Source organism: Schistocerca gregaria, chromosome 10 (genome assembly GCF_023897955.1).
Source record: "Schistocerca gregaria isolate iqSchGreg1 chromosome 10, iqSchGreg1.2, whole genome shotgun sequence".
Lineage (NCBI taxonomy): Eukaryota > Metazoa > Arthropoda > Insecta > Orthoptera > Acrididae > Schistocerca > Schistocerca gregaria.
In genome coordinates this window covers 75,658,632-75,677,257 of record NC_064929.1, presented here as the reverse complement: position 1 = coordinate 75,677,257, position 18,626 = coordinate 75,658,632, and the positions used below count along the sequence as shown (strand labels likewise).

General features: G+C 42.9%; 1 protein-coding gene across 1 annotated transcript in view; it reads right to left on the bottom strand.

The window, feature by feature from the left end:
- The window catches only part of LOC126293289 (intermembrane lipid transfer protein Vps13-like), a 391,345-nt gene that overhangs the window by 24,191 nt on the left and 348,528 nt on the right, over positions 1–18,626 (bottom strand). Inside the window, 3 exon segments of the mRNA XM_049986411.1 lie at positions 2,360–2,481; positions 5,764–5,881; positions 9,939–10,134. Coding sequence (XP_049842368.1) covers positions 2,360–2,481; positions 5,764–5,881; positions 9,939–10,134 — 436 coding nt within the window.

The following is an 18,626-nucleotide window of genomic DNA, read 5'->3' as shown; positions in this document are numbered from 1 at the left end:
TTTTGTTTTTGACATGTGCATTGCTCATCTACATATACTAGAGAAATAAATAATGAAATAGTGTGAAATGTACAACTAAGGAACGTCTCTAATAATCTCTGTTATAAATAAATCTTAAAAAAAATACTTTATTTATTTTTAATTCTAAAACGTAATGTACTTTGTGGATAGCCCTTGTATTTAATTTATATCTGCTCCAAGTTACAAAGAAAGTGTGATCTGTATATCCACTGGAACAAATACCAGTCAGCCAGTGATGAAATGATGAAGTCATTGATTATTTTTCCTTCCACCAATAACAGCTGCAAAGGGAAAGAGTTCAAGTCTTTTCATGCTAAGCACAGTTCTACAGAGATCTGCTTTGCAGGACCTCCGCATTGAAGATCATTAACAGTGACCAAGTCACAATAAAAATAAATCAACATGATACATCGAGCGACACATCAAATGTCAGTCTTCTGACTTGGCTCCAAATACAATGGGAGAGAGTAAAAAACATTTCAAGGGGTAAAGCATAGTTGTGTGACAGGATATCTGTTTTGTTTCCAGTCCACTGCATAACATTGAAAACAGGAATAAGTACAGCTTTTGTTGCATTGTAGTATGTCAATCACATTGTAATTATGAGCAACTTGGGACTCATGCTTGTATCTCAGGGTGTGCAACAGTGGCACGATTCATTTATTTCAAGTTTCAACTTCACTTTGGAATTTCTCGGACATTGTTATTGTTGTGATCTTCAGTCCTGAGACTGGTTTGATGCAGCTCTCCATGCTACTCTATCCTGTGCAAGCTGCTTCATCTCCCAGTACCTACTGCAGCCTACATCTTTCTGAATCTGCTTAGTGTATTCATCTCTTGGTGTCTCTCTACAATTTTTACCCTCCATACTGCCCTCCAGTACTAAATTGGTGATTCCTTGATGCCTCAGAACTTGTCCTACTAACCAATCCCTTCTTCTAGTCAAGTTGTGCCACAAACTCCTCTTCTCCCCAATTCTATTCAGTACCTCCTCATAAGTTATGTGACCTACCCATCTAATCTTCAGCATTCTTCTGTAGCAGCACATTTAGAAAGCTTCTATTCTCTTCTTGTCTAAACTATTTATCGTCTATGTTTCACTTCCATACATGGCTACACTCCATACAAATACTTTCAGAAACTACTTCCTGACACTTAAATCTATACTCGATGTTAACAAATTTCTCTTCTTCAGAAACGCTTTCCTTACCATTGCCAGTCTACATTTTATATCCTCTCTACTTCAACCATCATCAGTTATTTTGCTCCCCAAATAGCAAAACTCCTTTACTACTTTAAGTGTCTCATTTCCTAATCTAATTCCCTCAGCATCACCCGATTTAATTTGACTACGTTCCATTATCCTCGTTTTGCTTTTGTAGATGTTCATCTTATATCCTCCTTTCAAGACACTGTCCATTCCATTCAACTGCTCTTCCAAGTCCTTTGCTGTCTCTGACAGAATTACAATGTCGTCGGCGAACCTCAAAGTTGTTATTTCTTCTCCCTGGATTTTAATACCTACTCTGAATTTTTCTTTTGTTTCCTTTACTGCTTGTTCAATATACAGATTGAATAACATGGGGGAGAGGCTACAACCCTGTCTCACTCCCTTCCCAATCACTGCTTCCCTTTCATGCCCCTCGACTCTTATAACTGCCATCTGGTTTCTGTACAAATTGTAAATAGCCTTTCGCTCTCTGTATTTTACCCCTGTCACCTTTAGAATTTGAAAGAGAGTATTCCATTCAACATTGTCAAAAGCTTTCTCTAAGTCTACAAATGCTAGAAACGTAGGTTTGCCTTTCCTTAATCTTTGTTCTAAGATAAGTCGTAAGGTCAGTATTGCCTCACGTGTTCCAACATTTCTATGGAATCCAAACTGATCTGCCCCGAGGCCGGCTTCTACCAGCTTTTCCATTCGTCTGTAAAGAATTCGCGTTAGTATTTTGCAGCTGTGACTTATTAAACTGATAGTTTGGTAATTTTCACATCTGTCAGCACCTGCTTTCTTTGGGTTTGAAATTATTATGGTAACTCACATATTCAGATGCAAACCAACACCGTTCTATTTGTGATTCTTTGTGTTATTGATGCCGTAAGAAAAAATTAGTGGCATCCATTTTAAAAAACATAAGTTTGTGTTGAAAGTAATATTTGCTTACGTTTTACAATGCCCTATAGAATTTACTTTCATGAGCCCCTATCTTACATTCCTTCCCTGAAAGTCTATTTTCAATATCTATTTTGTGTGAGTGAGAGAGAGAGAGAGAGAGAGAGAGAGAGAGAGAGAGAGAGAGAGAGAGAGAGAGAGAGAGAGAGAGAGAGAGAGACGTACCATGACGAGGCCCTTGCCGCTCTGTGCCAGGCCCGTCTGCACATTGGGTGCCCGCTGCTGCAACGCCTCACGCCTCTTACGCTGGTACTCCTTGTCGAACGTTAGCGCTGCTAGCCCTTTCCCTGCAGAGTAACATTTCTGAATGTTTACACTGAAATATAATCACAACAGCGTCTTTAGGCATTTATGTTGTCAAAAGTCAAAATTGTAAATGGGACACTGTCTTATGCTTCGTCCTTACTTTCTGTTCATTAATACTCGGCCACTATGCACATCTTTTTTACTTTCCTAATTTTAATGCATGTCTGCACTCTGGAAACTACCCAGCAATATCTTATATAGCATCACTGATTTAATTGTAAAAAGAGTATATTATGCATATATAGTTTCAGTAGTTAAGTACAGATTAATTTTTGAGGAGGTGGTTTGGGAAAACTAACCAGCTTGAAGATTTTAGTCTAAAATAAGAAAAAAATAAATCATCTGGGCCTTAGTGGGAGATAAAAAAACAACACGCAAGTCATTATTTGGAAAGCTACATCTAATGTCTATCATCCATCCCAAGCATGCTTATACAGGGTGAGTCAGGAGGAGAAGTACATGCTTTGAGGGGTGATACTAGTGGTGATTCTGAACAAAAACCTCCTAATAAACTTCTGCCCTTTTCTTAACTGGTTCCAGGAAACCATTGAAAACAACTAGTAATGGAAAATGTGTGGCATCATCCTTACTAGCCATGTCCGTACGCAGTTCACTTGTGCATGGTGCAGTTGTTTACTTCAAGTTTCAGTCCGACAGTGCTTGTCGCAGTGCACTGTACGACAGTGTTATTACAAGAACAACAAATACAGTTTTGTGTAGTGAAAATGCCACGGATCTTTTCACACGTAGAGAGTATGTTGACATGGTTTTTGTCTAAGGTTTGTCCAATGGGAATTCCAGAGCTGCTCTGTGATAATACCGAGAAAGGTTTCCAAATTGCAGAGTGCCAGATAGCAGGGTGTTTAGTGTGAACGTGGTATGTGTGGTGTCACAAGCTTGGGACTGTCCCACCCCTCATTAAATCGACCAAGACATATACAAATAATTGTAAGAACAGTTATTATTATTATTATGTTCTTTAAGTTTGTTTTTAGGTTTTCAGAAATACTGTGGTAAGAAAGTTTATTTATGTTGCAGATAATGTGGAAGACGTTGCCCGACAATCACCGCGAAAGTTCAACGTAGCGGCAAGTGGGTGAGGAATAAAATAAATGCTGCAAACTACCACGAGCCACGGAAGAGCCCGGGACGCGAGGGCGTCGAGCTCCCTAGGTCGTTGTCGGACGACGTCAAAGGAAGAGATATTCTGCTTCCTCTTTGTAAACAGATCGATCGAGTCTCTAAAGGTTTATGTAAAACACATAGGCGGGTGACACATTAGGTAGGACCCGATGCCTGTAATAATTCCACAGTTATTAAAAAGTTGTTAACCAGTAAAACCAATAGTTCATCATTTATATAGATTAAAAAGTAGTAAAGATATAGGAAAGGAAGAGTTGCGGCGTCAGTACGAAACATGATACATCACTCAGCAACGAAGAGGACATAAACAGCGGGCGTTACATGGTGAAAACAAATCAACTGATAAAATAGTAAGTCCGTAATTAAACACAAAAGCCATGTAGCACTGCATATGCTTCCCAGCATAAATGTTGTCTCTGAATGTCCGAGACAACAAACTCTTAATGAAGTTGAAAATGTTCTTCAAGTAGTTGAACACAACCCTACTACTAGCTCTAGAAGAATTTTTGGGGAGATTGGTATTCTACAAACACCAGTGACATGCACAGTACACGAGCATAGTCTGTATCCCTTTCATTGGCAGAGTGTACATCATCTGCATGAAGTAAATGCTGCCACCCGGCAAGAATTCTGTCAATGGATGATGGCCAACGATCGATTGAGTCCACATATTCTGTTCACCGACTACTCGACAGTTACCCACAATGGAATTAACAACACGCTCATCTCCAATTTGTGGGCAAATCAAAATGTGCACACTACCTAGAAAATGAATTTTGAATGATGTTTCTCAGTGGTTTGGTATTACTGATGACCAACTCATCAGTCCAGTTGCTTTAGATAACTGTCTTACTGGGACATGGTATCTTGAGTTTCTTCAAAATGTGTTACCAGAATACGTGGAAGATATCCCTTTGGCAACACGAGCTCATTTATACTTTCAGCATGACAGAGTTCCTACATATGCTCTGTACAGCCAGTGACACAGTATCCCCACACAACGTATCCTGGTCGTGGGATCGGTCACCATGGGGTCATTGTTTGGCCACGGAGGTCACCCGATCTTACCCCTTCGGATTACTGTTTGTGGGGGTGGCAGAAGAGTGATGTTTGCAAGTACAGAGTGGACACAAGAGAGGAACTTCTCGCTCATATTTTAAACGATTGTGCCCAGGTATAGGAATGCAAAACTGAGCTCTGACTGCTGACGCGACATCTGTCTACAAGAGCAGCAACATGCATTGAAGTTGGCGGTGGACTGTCTGAACACCTTCCGTGAGGAAATGTACACAATTAAACAAACCATATCATAACAGTATCTTAATTCACCAGTATTATCACCCATCCAGTAGCATTATCCATCAAAGCATGTATCTTTCCTCCTGACACACCCTGTATACCTCACACACACACACACACACACACACACACACACACACACACACAATTTTCATAAAAAGAAAATTTGTGCATTTTATTGAAAAATATTTCAAGAAAATTTGAAATACTGTCTGTCTGAGGCGTACAAAAACCAGTGTGCAAATATTAATCAGTGACAGAAAAGAAGAAAGCACAGCTAAAAGAGTCATATAGCTCATTAGAATTGTACACAGCATATAATCACTGTCAGAAGAATGGTAGAATCTGCCACCTCCAAAGAAAATGTAAACTTTATTGGACACTATTTATAATCTTGGCTACATGGTGTGTAAAAATATGGGCAGGAGTGGTAAATTCAACTTTAAAGATAACTATAAAAATGTACATTAGTTCCTTTTAATATTAATCTTCCCTGGGAAAGGCCATTTCTTTCTCTCTACACATACTAATGTGACTATTTCTTATGTGATCAGGAACTTCAAATGTTCCCATATGTAGCCGAGTGATACACAGTCAAAGGATTTCTCAATGTCCACAAAACAGTTTTCAGTATTTTATTTTTCTCCAAATATTTCTCATAGCACATTATTGTGCATCAAGTATAGACTCAACAGCATTTTTTTTCTTTTTTGTTCAAGGACAGACAATTAGATTTTTAGTCCAGAAGATAATAGAGTAGTACCTCAGTGGCTCACGATAAATGACACGACGTTAACACAGTTTGTTGGAGTGCCACTTACCCATGGCACCGGTGATACGGGAGACGGCACCTGCAGCCCCGCCAACCGTGTGCCCGAACAGACTGCGTACACCCAAAACCAGGCCCTCGGCAAACTCTCCTGGACCTTGGATGGCTCCCTGTAGAAAAAGCATTTGAGACGTAAAAAAAGATGTATAGTAGATCAGCAAGAATAAGCTTTCCTTTATACTTTGCACACAGTAAGCGAGGATAGCATTTCTCTTTTTCTGTGCTAATGAAATGAAAACTGATAAAGTCCCCAGTGACATAGTAAGATATATACTGAATTAAAGCACAGTGAGACAGAGATTCTGACGGCAGTGAGCGATGTGAATAAGGAGACCATTGATCAAATCATCCAAAATGACAGATGTGTGATGACACGAGAGCTTGCTGAAATGACTCTTTTATAATTGAGTAATGTGTTATCACTGGTACAGTCAATAGTGTACATCAAAATCAGTGCACATTGGGTGCCTAGATTATTGACAAGAGAAATGGAAACAATCAGGAAGAAAGCGTGCGAGGGTCTCATAAAGACCTTAACTGAAGAGTGGAAACATTGTTTTAACAGTGTCATTATCCAGGATGAAACACGATTGTTTTACCCGAACCTGAGAGCAAACCCGACCCGTGGAGTGGCGTCATACAGATTCCCCTTGGAAGAATAAACCAAGACTTTCACGAATAGCAGGCCAAAAGGTGAGGGCCTCCTTCTTCTAAGATCAGTGTGATGTCATTTTCATTGACTTTTTGGAACCTGGCTCCACAAGATTAGAGATTAGATTAGATTAATACTTGTTCCATAGATCATGAATACGACACTTCGTAATGATGTGGAACGTGTCAGGTTAATGAAAGATGTCTGTACAAGATATTACATTATATAAAATATTGCATGACACTAATGCTTAAGTTAGTTTTTTTCCCTCCCTTAATTTATATCTAAAAATTCAGCCAATGAGTAGGAGGAGTTGTCATCTAGAAATTCTTTTAATTTATTTTTAAATGTTAGTTGCTATCTTTCAGGCTTTTGATGCTGTTTGGTAGGTGACCAAAGACTTTTGTGGCAGCGTAATTTACCCCTTTCTGTGCCAAAGTCAGATTTAACCCTGCATAGTGAAGATGATCCTTTCTCCTAGTGTTATAGCTATGCACACTGCTATTCCTGTGAGGATCCCCAGATCCTTAAATAGATGTCTGCAGGATGGCTTGCAAAATTATTCCTCATCTTCCCTACAGTCTAGACATGGCTCCGTCTGATTTTTACCTCTTTGGTCGTCTGAAGGGCCACCTGCGTAATAAAACATTTGATAGTGAGGAAGACCTTATTTCCTGTGTTGAGCTATGGTGTAAAAGTCAATCCCCAGAATTTTACCAGAGGGCATTTACATCACGAAAAGAACGTTGGGCCAGATGCGTCACAGCTGATGGAGGCTACATGAGTAGGCTCAATGTATAGCTAAATGTTCCAAGTATGTTCACAAAAAATTTCATTCTCCTACTGCAAAAAATAAAACAATTAGAGATGACTGTGCAAAACTTTTTGAACACCCTTTGTACACAACGTAACAGTTGTGAGCATTGGTTACCTCTGAGACTGGACACGGTGAGTCGATGTTAGTCAAGAATGCCTTCAAGCGACAAAGGTGTCATTATCGACACCACACTGAGTTGGAACAAGTCGTGTAACAGGGCTATGAGAAGCTGGATGTCCATTCTGTAATATTGCAAAAAGACTTGACAGACATACAGCCACTGTAAGTGATCGTTGGCAGTGTCGGTCACAAGAATGTATGGTCGCAAGAAGTGTTTGGCGTACAGCTTTTGCACATCGTACTGCATCTGCAGCAGCAATTTGAGCAGCAGTTGGCACCACAGTGACAACAAATTGTTACAAACTGGTTACTTCGATGATAGCTCTCTGTACCAGATGTATTGTAGTGTGCATTCGAATCATCGCAAACAGCCAGCATTTGCGACTTCACTGATGTCACGTGACAGCCCATTGGAAGGCAGGATGGAGGTCTGTTGTGTTTTCTGATGAAAGCTGTTTCTGCCTCAGTGCCAGTGATGGCCACATGTCGGTTAGGAAGAGGCCAGTAGAGGGACTGCAACCAAATTGACATACCAACAATTAAAGGGAACAGCCATGGGTACCAGGATGGCCCCCCTCTTACACCAACCTGTTTATGCGTCACTTAGAGGAAGCCTACTTGGTTACCCAGCCCAAAGTTTGGTACAGATTTATTGATGACATCTTCACGATCTGGACTCACAGTGAAGAACAACTCCAGAATTTCCTCTCCAACCTCAACTCCTTTGGTTCCATCAGATTCACCTGGTCCTACTCCAAATGCCATGCCACTTTCCTCAACGTTGACCTCCATCTGCCCAATGGCCAGCTTCACATGTCCGTCCACATCAAACCCACCAACAAGCAACAGTACCTCCATTATGACAGCTGCCACCCACTCCACTTCGTGGCAAACTAATCTGCTCCAGTCCGGAATCCCTGAACCATTACACCAACAACCTGAAAACAGCTTTTGCATCCCGCAACTACCCTCCCGACCTGGTACAGGAGCAAATAACCGGAGCCACTTCCTCATCCCCTCAAACCTAGAACCTCCCACAGAAGAACCACAAAAGTGCCCCAGTTGTGACAGGATACTTTCCGAGACTGGATCAGACTCTGAATGTGGCTCTCCAGCAGGGATACGACTTCCTCAAATCCTGCCCTGAAATGAGATCCATCCTTAATGAAATCCTCCCCACTCCACCAAGAGTGGCTTTCTGCTATCCACCTAACCTTCGTAACCTCTCGGATCATCCCTATGAAATCCCCAAACCACCTTCCCTACCCTCTGGCTCCTACTCTTGTAACCGCCCCTGGTGTAAAACCTGTCCCATGCATCCTCCCACCACCACCTACTCCAGTCGTGTAACCCGGAAGGTGTACACGATCAAAGGCAGAGCCACGTGTGAATGCACCCACGTGATTTACTAACTCACCTGCCTACACTGTGAAGCTTTCTATGTGGGAATGACAAGCAACAAACTGGACATTCACATGAATGGACAAAGGCAGACAGTGTTTGTTGGTAATGAGGATCACCCTGTGGCTAAACATGCCTTGGTGCACGGCCAGCACATCTTGGCACAGTGTTACACTGTCCGAGTTATCTGGACACTTCCCACAAACACGAACCTATCCGAACTCCGGAGATGGGAACTCGCCCTTCAATATATCCTCTCTTCCCGTTACCCACCAGGCCTCAACCTCCGCTAATTTCAAGTTGCCGCCGCTCATACCTCACCTGTCTTTCAACAACATCTTTGCCTCTGTACTTCCTCCTCGACTGACATCTCTGCCAAAACTCTTTGCCTTTACATATGGCTGCTTGTGTCTGTAAGTGCGCGCGCGCGTGTGCGTGTATACCTGTCCTTTTTTCCCCCCTAAGGTAAGTCTTTCCGTTCCCGGGATTGTAATGACGCCTTACCCTCTCCCTTAAAACCCACATCCTTTTGTCTTCCCCTCTCCTTCCCTCTTTCCTGAAGAAGCAACCGTTGGTTGTGAAAGCTAGAAATTTTGTGTGTGTGTTATTTTATTGTGCCTGTCTACCGCCGCTCTCCATGCTACCCCATCCTGTGCAAGATTCTTCATCTCCCAGTACCTACTGCAACCTACATCCTTCTGAATCTGCTAAGTGTATTCATCTCTTGGTCTCCCTCTACGATTTTTACCATCCATGCTGCCCTCCAATGCTGAATTTGTGATACCTCGATGCCTCAGAACATATCCGACCAACCGCTCCCTTCTTGTCAAGTTGTGCCACAAACTCCTCTTCTCCCCAATTCTATTCAATACCTCGTCATTAGTTATGTGATCTACCCATCTAGAAAAATGTATTCCCAAAAGTTCGTTACTCTATTACTCTACATTAATTATATTTTGGTGTTCTGATTTTTTTTCTGTCAGTGTATATATCAAACAGTAATGGCTGTGTAACACTCCTTTGGAGTACACCAAAAACTAGCTTCACACATACAGATTTAATCATTAACAGCTCGTTGAGGTCTATCCGCTGGGATGTACCGAAGCTGGCTCGATCACAAATATGCTACAATACTCGCTAAGCTAAAGTTTTGTACAATATAGAGGCCGGGGCTGACCTGGAAGGGCTCGTAGAAGAGGTCCTCGACACCCTGCGTGAGGCCCACGACGAGGCCGTACGGGTTTCCCAGCACGTCCAACCCTAGCACCAGCACGTATATCTGTTTCAGTGTCTGCCCCACGTAGTGCGACATCGCCTCCGACACCAGTTGCCGCTGCGTCAGGAACGTGTACTGCCGCTCGAAGTAGGCCAGCCTGCGAACCAGAGGCACAGTGGCTGATGGGTAACTGGAAGACTCACTGACACTTCTCACGAATTTGAAGTAGTAATCGGTCTCGATAAAGATTCCAAGACTTACCAAGCAGGAAAGTGGGGGTACACAGGCACAATAAAATAACACACACACACAAAATTTCTAGCTTTCACAACCAACGGTTGCTTCTTCAGGAAAGAGGAAAGGAGAGGGAAAGACGAAAGGATGTGGGTTTTAAGGGAGAGGGTAAGGAGTCATTCTAATCCCGGGAGCGGAAAGACTTACTGTAGGGGGGGGAAAAGGACAGGTGTGCACGCGCACACACACACACACACACACACACACACACACACACACACACACACACACACACAAGTGTGTTATTTTATTGTGCCTGTCTACCGGCGCTTTCCGCTTGGTAAGTCTTGGAATCTTTGTTTTTAATATATTTTTCCGATGTGGAAGTTTCTTTCTATTTTATATACATATTAAAACTATAAAATTGTGTCAATAGTAACGGGTCTCAATTGTACAGGGTATTACAAAAAGGTACGGCCAAACTTTCATGAAACATTCCTCCCACACAAATAATGAAAAGATGTTACGTGGACATGTGTCCGGAAACGCTTAATTTCCATGTTAGAGCTCATTCTAGTTTCGTCAGTATGTACTGTACTTCCTCGATTCACCGCCAGTTGGCCCAATTGAAGGAAGGTAATGTTTACTTCGGTGCTTGTGTTGACATGCGACTCATTGCTCTACAGTACTAGCATCAAGCACATCAGTACGTAGCATCAACAGGTTAGTGTTCATCACGAACGTGGTTTTGCACTCAGTGCAATCTTTACAAATGCGGAGTTGGCAGATGCCCATTCGATGTATGCATTAGCACGGGGCGCGGTACATTTGTATCGGGACAGATTTCCAGAACGAAGGTGTCCCGACAGGAAGACGTTCGAAGCAATCGATCGGCATCTTAGGGAGCACGGAACATTCCAGCCTATGACTCGCGACTGGGGAAGACCTAGAACGACGAGGACACGTGCAATGGACGAGGCAATTCTTCGTGAAGTTGACGATAACCCTAATGTCAGCGTCAGAGAAGTTGCTGCTGTACAAGGTAACGTTGACCACGTCACTGTATGGAGAGTGCTACGGGAGAGCCAGTTGTTTCCGCACCGTGTACAGCGTGTGCAGGCACTATCAGCAGCTGATTGGCCTCCACAGGTACACTTCTGCGAATGGTTCATCCCACAATGTGTCAATCCTCATTTCAGTGCATATGTTCTCTTTACGGATGAGGCTTCATTCCAACGTGAACAAATCGTAAATTTTCACAATCAACACATGTGGGCTGACGAGAATCCGCACGCAATTGAGCAATCATGTCATCGACACAGATTTTCTGTGAACGTTTGGGCAGGCATTGTTGGTGATGTCTCGATTGGGCCCATGTTCTTTCACCTATGCTCAATCGAGCACGTTATCACAATTTCTTACGGGATACTCTACCTGTGCTGTTGGAACATGTGCCTTTACAAGTACGACACAACATGTGGTTCATGTGTGATGGAGCTCCTGCACATTTCAGTCGAAGTGTTTGTATGCTTCTCAACAACAGATTCGGTGACCGATGGATTGGTAGAGGCGGACCAATTCCATGGCCTCCACGCTCTCCTGACCTCAACCCTCTTGACTTTCATTTATGGGGGCATTTGAAAGCTCTTGTCTATGCAACCGCGGTATTAAATGTAGAGACTCTTCGTGCTCGTATTGTGGAAGGCTGTGATACAATATGCCATTCTCCAGGGCTGCATCAGTGTATCAGGGATTCCGTGCGACGGACGGTGGATGCATGTATCCTCTCTAACGGTGCACATTTTGAACATTTCCTGTAACAAAGTTTTCGAATCACGCTGGTACGTTCTGTTGCTGTGTGTTTCCATTCCATGATTAATGAGATTTGAGGAGAAGTAATAAAATGAGCTATAACATGGAAAGTAAGCATTTCCTGACACATGTCCACATAACATACACTCCTGGAAATGGAAAAAAGAACACATTGACACCGGTGTGTCAGACCCACCATACTTACTCCGGACATTGCGAGAGGGCTGTACAACCAATGATCACACGCACGGCACAGCGGACACACCAGGAACCGCGGTGTTGGCCGTCGAATGGCGCTAGCTGCGCATCATTTGTGCACCGCCGCCGTCAGTGTCAGCCAGTTTGCCGTGGCATACGGAGCTCCATCGCAGTCTTTAACACTGGTAGCATGCCGCGACAGAGTGGACGTGAACCGTATGTGCAGTTGACGGACTTTGAGCGAGGGCGTATAGTGGGCATGCGGGAGGCCGGGTGGACGTACCGCCGAATTGCTCAACACGTGGGGCGTGAGGTCTCCACAGTACATCGATGTTGTCGCCAGTGGTCGGCGGAAGGTGCTCGTGCCCGTCGACCTGGGACCGGACTGCAGCGACGCACGGATGCACGCCAAGACCGTAGGATCCTACGCAGTGCCGTAGGGGACCGCACCGCCATTTCCCAGCAAATTAGGGACACTGTTGCTCCTGGGGTATCGGCGACGACCATTCGCAACCGTCTCCATGAAGCTGGGCTACGGTCCCGCACACCGTTAGGCCGTCTTCCGCTCACGCCCAAACATCGTGCAGCCCGCCTCCAGTGGTGTCGCGACAGGCGTGAATGGAGGGACGAATGGAGATGTGTCGTCTTCAGCGATGAGAGTCGCTTCTGCCTTGGTGCCAATGATGGTCGTATGCTTGTTTGGCGCCGTGCAGGTGAGCGCCACAATCAGGACTGCATACGACCGAGGCACACAGGGCCAACACCCGGCATCATGGTGTGGGGAGTGATCTCCTACACTGGCCGTACACCTCTGGTGATCGTCGAGGGGACACTGAATAGTGCACGGTACATCCAAACCGTCATCTAACCCATCGTTCTACCATTCCTAGACCGGCAAGGGAACTTGCTGTTCCAACAGGACAATGCACGTCCGCATGTATCCCGTGCCACCCAACGTGCTCTAGAAGGTGTAAGTCAACTACCCTGGCCAGCAAGATCTCCGGATCTGTCCCCCATTGAGCATGTTTGTGACTGGATGAAGCGTCGTCTCACGCGGTCTGCACGTCCAGCACGAACGCTGGTCCAACTGAGACGCCAGGTGGAAATGGCATGGCAAGCCGTTCCACAGGACTACATCCAGCATCTCTACGATCGTCTCCATGGGAGAATAGCAGCCTGCATTGCTGCGAAAGGTGGATATACACTGTACTAGTGCCGACATTGTGCATGCTCTGTTGCCTGTGTCTATGTGCCTGTGGTTCTGTCAGTGTGATCATGTGATGTATCTGACCCCAGGAATGTGTCAATAAAGTTTCCCCTTCCTGGGACAATGAATTCACGGTGTTCTTATTTCAATTTCCAGGAGTGTATTTTCTTTCTTTGTGTGTGAGGAATGTTTCCCGAAAGTTTGGCCGTACCTTTTTGTAAAACCCTGTATATAGGTCACCAGACCGTGTCTCAGGAATGCAACAAATAATAACCTTTACAGAGTAACAGGTTCCAGTATTATACAATTTACCTACACAATAAAATTCGGATACACAATAATAATAAACCAAAAAGGTTTGTATACCATTAGGTGATACGCAGAGATGATGAGTCAAGCACTGACAAGTGTCTGAAGACACCTATGGTAACTGATAAAGAATGTGAAAAAGCTCTGCGTTATGAAGGAGAAGCTCCAACCCCTCATCTGCTGCATCACCGCACTGAGAGCTGACATGGCATAATATACAATGGTAATGTATGTGAGAAGTTAAAATATAAATCTAGATACAAATAAAATATGATATAAAGGTTTATGTAAATGTAAACTGGGTCTTGTAGTAATTAATTTACATTTGCAAAAGGTAATTACAAATGTGCACAAAAACAGAACAGAATTAGTTGTAAGGACACTGTGAAAGTTCAGACTGTGTTGTTGAAGCAAAGATAAGCACAGAGATGACAGCCATTGCCACGGAGACAAGTCAAGTCAGTGGTGAGGAACGTCGCATGCCAGAGATGTAATGGGAGAAGGATGCCATTCTTTGTGATCCACAGATGTGGTTAGATAATAGTCTGGATATGATCAAAACTGCTTACCACCAGCACGCAATTTTTAACTTGAGATGTTACTATTTCAAATTATCTAATCAGATCATACTTTTTCAATAATGTTTTTAAGAATTATTAACTTCTGGTGGAATTTTCTATGTTCAGGCTAAAACCTAAACTTTTCTAACATGTACTTAACCACCAACGCTTCAGGCTCATTCACAGAGTAATGAGTCACAGGTCCCGATAATGCCCTCAAAGCATAAGTTACAGGCCTACCTTCTCCCAGGATTACTGCCGTGGATGCTTCAGTTTGCATGAAAAATGGCAAACTGGAATTAGAAATACCCAACAAGGGCATTACTCGAGGCACATCTAAATGCCTCGAACATTGTTCACAATGAAGTCGGTTCAGAAGAGCAGCCGTTTGTGCAAAGTTTGGTAGGAATTTCCTAGAAAAATTACCGTTCCAATAACACGAGTTAGGTCTTTTTTCCGTCCACGGTATACGGAACTTGTAAACTGCCCGTGTTCTAGCTCGGTTGACCTTCATCCCTTTGGCAGACACAACATGCCCTAGGAAGAAATCTCTTTTCGTGCCAACACAATCTCGGAGGTCTTCGCAGTCAACCCATGCAGCTCGACGTCCCCCTGATGTCCGTCTGGCGTGTGCTGCGTCAACGTCTACACGTGAAACCATACAAAATTCAACTACTGCAAGCTCTTAGTGAAGGTGAAAAAGCAACAACGTGTGGAGTTCATTAATTTCATTCTTGACAACATGGAGGGTGACAGTTATCTTCCACACTTAGTGTTTAGTGATGAGGGAACACTCCATATCCATGAGAGTCGTTAGTCTTCAGTGATTTAATTATTGGCTCAATCTCCCCCTTGTCAGTATCAAAGAGGATTATTTCAGACATCAATCTCAGAAATGCGTTTTACGAGAGAGTTATACAATTTCCTGTAGAAACTAAGTTTTTATTTAATGCACCAACAATGCTCAGAAAGTGACACTTAAATACTGTACATATATCTGACTTCTCAGTAACAGAAATATTTTTACTACGAACTGACTTTATATTGCCGATCTTGTGCTGCTGACCACATGGTTTTAATTTTATCCTGTGATTTATCTATTCTATTTGCATACCACCTACTCTTTGCCTTGTTAATAACATTCTTCACCACCTTACAATACTGTTTGTATTGGGCTACTGTAGATTGAGTGTGACTACTTCTAACATTTTGATATATTTCCGGCTTTGTTCTATATGGTATCTTTATCCCACTAGTCAGCCCCCCAGGCTCCCTTTCGCTGCTACTACCGCATTCACAACGTTCTAATGGAAAGCAACTCTCGAAGAACATGAGAAATGTGTTAAGGAGAGCATTATATTTTTCATCTATGTTATCGGCACTATAGACATCCTGCCATTCTTGTTCTTTAATGAGGTTTAAAAAACTATTGGCATTGTATTGCCTTCCCTACATAGTTTGTAAATATATGTAACATTTGTTTGAGTAGAAAAGCCTTTTACTGTTAAAATTTGTACATCATGGTCTGAAAAGCCATTGACCCTTTAACTAACAGAATGCCCATCTAATAATAGAGAATGAATAAAAATATTGTCTATGACGGTTCCCCTGCACCCTAATTGGAAAATAAAAAACCACACACATTCTGTATCAGATCATATGAGTTTAGGAGATCTACCAACATTCTTTTTCTTGCACAATCATGTACAAATTTAATACTGAACTCACCACATATAACTAATTTTTGGTATTTCCTATAAAGTGAACCAAGAAATGATCCAAAATCAGAGTTAGGGGAGCTATAAACAACAGCAATTAGAAGTTTACTTTCATTAAAATCAACTGCCAATGCACAAGATTCAAATATCTGTTCAGTACTGTGCCATGATACATCTATGAACTCAAACGGAATACTGTTTTTTCACGTACATGGCCAATCCCTCACTCCACGAGGAACTCCTTGAAAAACAGCCAACTAATCTGCATCCTGGTAAAGGAAGACTCTGAATTATCAAATTACTTAAGTGGTGCTTCGATATACCAAATAATGTCAGAGTCAACATCTATAAACAGTTCACTAACTTTATCCCTTACACCTCTTAAAGTTTGATGAAATATGCTAATTCCTTCTCTACTTGGATACCCAATCTCCTCTGGAGGTGAGTCCTTAGTTAGAGGGACTCCCTTTAATTCGGTATACCTGTCGGCTGACTTCAACTACTACAGGAATCTTTCCATGAGTAAACCCTATTTCTTTAAAGCCTCAAACTCACATGTATAAAACAGCTTCAATAGTCTGATTACTTCACACATGAGTTAATGTGTTAAATATCCCACTTTAAGCGTGTAACTGAGAAAAAATTAGGAAAGGTTTGAAATTACGAATTAAGTTTGTTAGAAGTTGGTAAGTGCTTACATTATAAAACACTGCATGAATACAGTCTGGAACAAAGCGCTGCATTTTAAGCAGGTGCTAAATTTTCATGTACCTCAATGAATATGACTTTATAACTCCTGAAGTACGCTCCATATAATTTACTATTGTAGTACATTCAGTAGTATACATGGATACTGCCTGCAAACTGCGTTGCAAACAGAGTTACTGGTAAAGAAGTACAAAGTACATCATGCCTGATTATACAATTTTACTGCATAAGCCATCAATATGCAGTGAACGATAAACCTTTTTCTTTTCATAATTTGGTAGGGGCTATCAGTGATAAAAAAAAAAGTTTTGAAAAAGTTTGATGTTATATTTAAAGCCAATTGGATGCGATTATACCTCTTAATGAATATCTTATGACAGTTTTTTAAATTTGTTAAATTCAGTCAATAATTACATTAAATACAGAACATCAATTTTTTTTGTCCCTGGAAGTTAACAGGTACACAATATGCAAGTGGTACTGGGTCCTGGGGTCATCACTTGGTAATAGAAATAATGAGCTGCCGAGTGCTTTTTTCTAATATTATGACCAATTTCACTTTCATCGTACTGTCTTCGGACCCACAGGAATATGAAAAATAAAATAACTGACTGTCATATAAACTAAGGCACACAACACTGTTACAGCACCACATTTAAAACATACCTGTTAGTAGTTTTGTGCATCATGTTATTTGATGGTTAGTTATTGAACACCCGCCACACTGGGACCTCAGAATTGTTCCATAAAAAAAAACTTAACCAAAACAGGATTCCTGGGTGTTTTGACTTCATGGCGTGTCACAATTTTTTCAGTGTCTTTATAGCACTGCACGCTGATTGTGGTTTCACACTCGAGGAAGTCATTAGGCAGAGGGGCCCTGCAGTCGAAGAAGCATATCGTCACGAAATTACTGGAACCTGGTGAACAGCGGGGAGATGTGGGATGCTTCCACTGACTGCTTTGCTGTTTGCCCCTGGGCTCGAAATGGTGGTACAACGTTTTGTCCTCTGTGACGATACGGGAGAGAAATGCAAGCCCTTCCTCACGATACTGCAGCAGATGACTCAGACTCGATGCCATTCTGTCCATTTCTTGTCCCTGCGTCACATGATGTGGCACCCACTGTGCACAAATTCTGCAGTAAGGCACACGGTCTTTGACAATAGCACGCACGGATGACGACGATGTTGTTCGGTTTGTGGGGCACTCAACTTAACGGTTATGAGCGCCTGTACGAATTCCCAACCTTTGCTCAGTCCAATCTCGCCACTTTCACAAATGACGATGAAATGATGAGGACAAGACAAACACTCAGTCCTTTCGAGGCAGGTGAAAATCCTTGAACCTGCCGGGAATCGAACCCGGGACCACGTGCTGAAGAAGTGAGAATGCAACCACAAGGCCACGAGCTGCGGATGACACGCACGGAGCCACGGCTAATACCGATCCAAACACGAATTTCATCCTACGCGTTCGACTGTTTGCCCGAATAAGGCCACCAACCTGCCTCCTTACATCGGGAGTAATGCCTCGACGGTTCCGTCACGAACACGGATTGTCTCGCAGTGACGAGTGTCATTCCCAGAATTTCCTCTGCCACTCATGAACACGCATCAGAAACGTGCAGTATTTACTGCACAAGGTGGAAGTGCAATGACGAATTCCGCATACTTCGGCACCCTCAGCCACCAGGAAACAAACTGTGTTCTCTCTGCTCTTCTCTGCTGTCCTCCGTGTCAACAGGTGAATGAACACACTAGAGCAGTCTGCCAACAACCGAGGTCAAAACCCTACGACTGCATGCACCTCTGACATATAGCACTTGGCCACTCCCCTACAACATTGGTGACTACTGAAATGTAACAATAGTGGGGCCAGCTGTCAGGCAGACTATGTACTC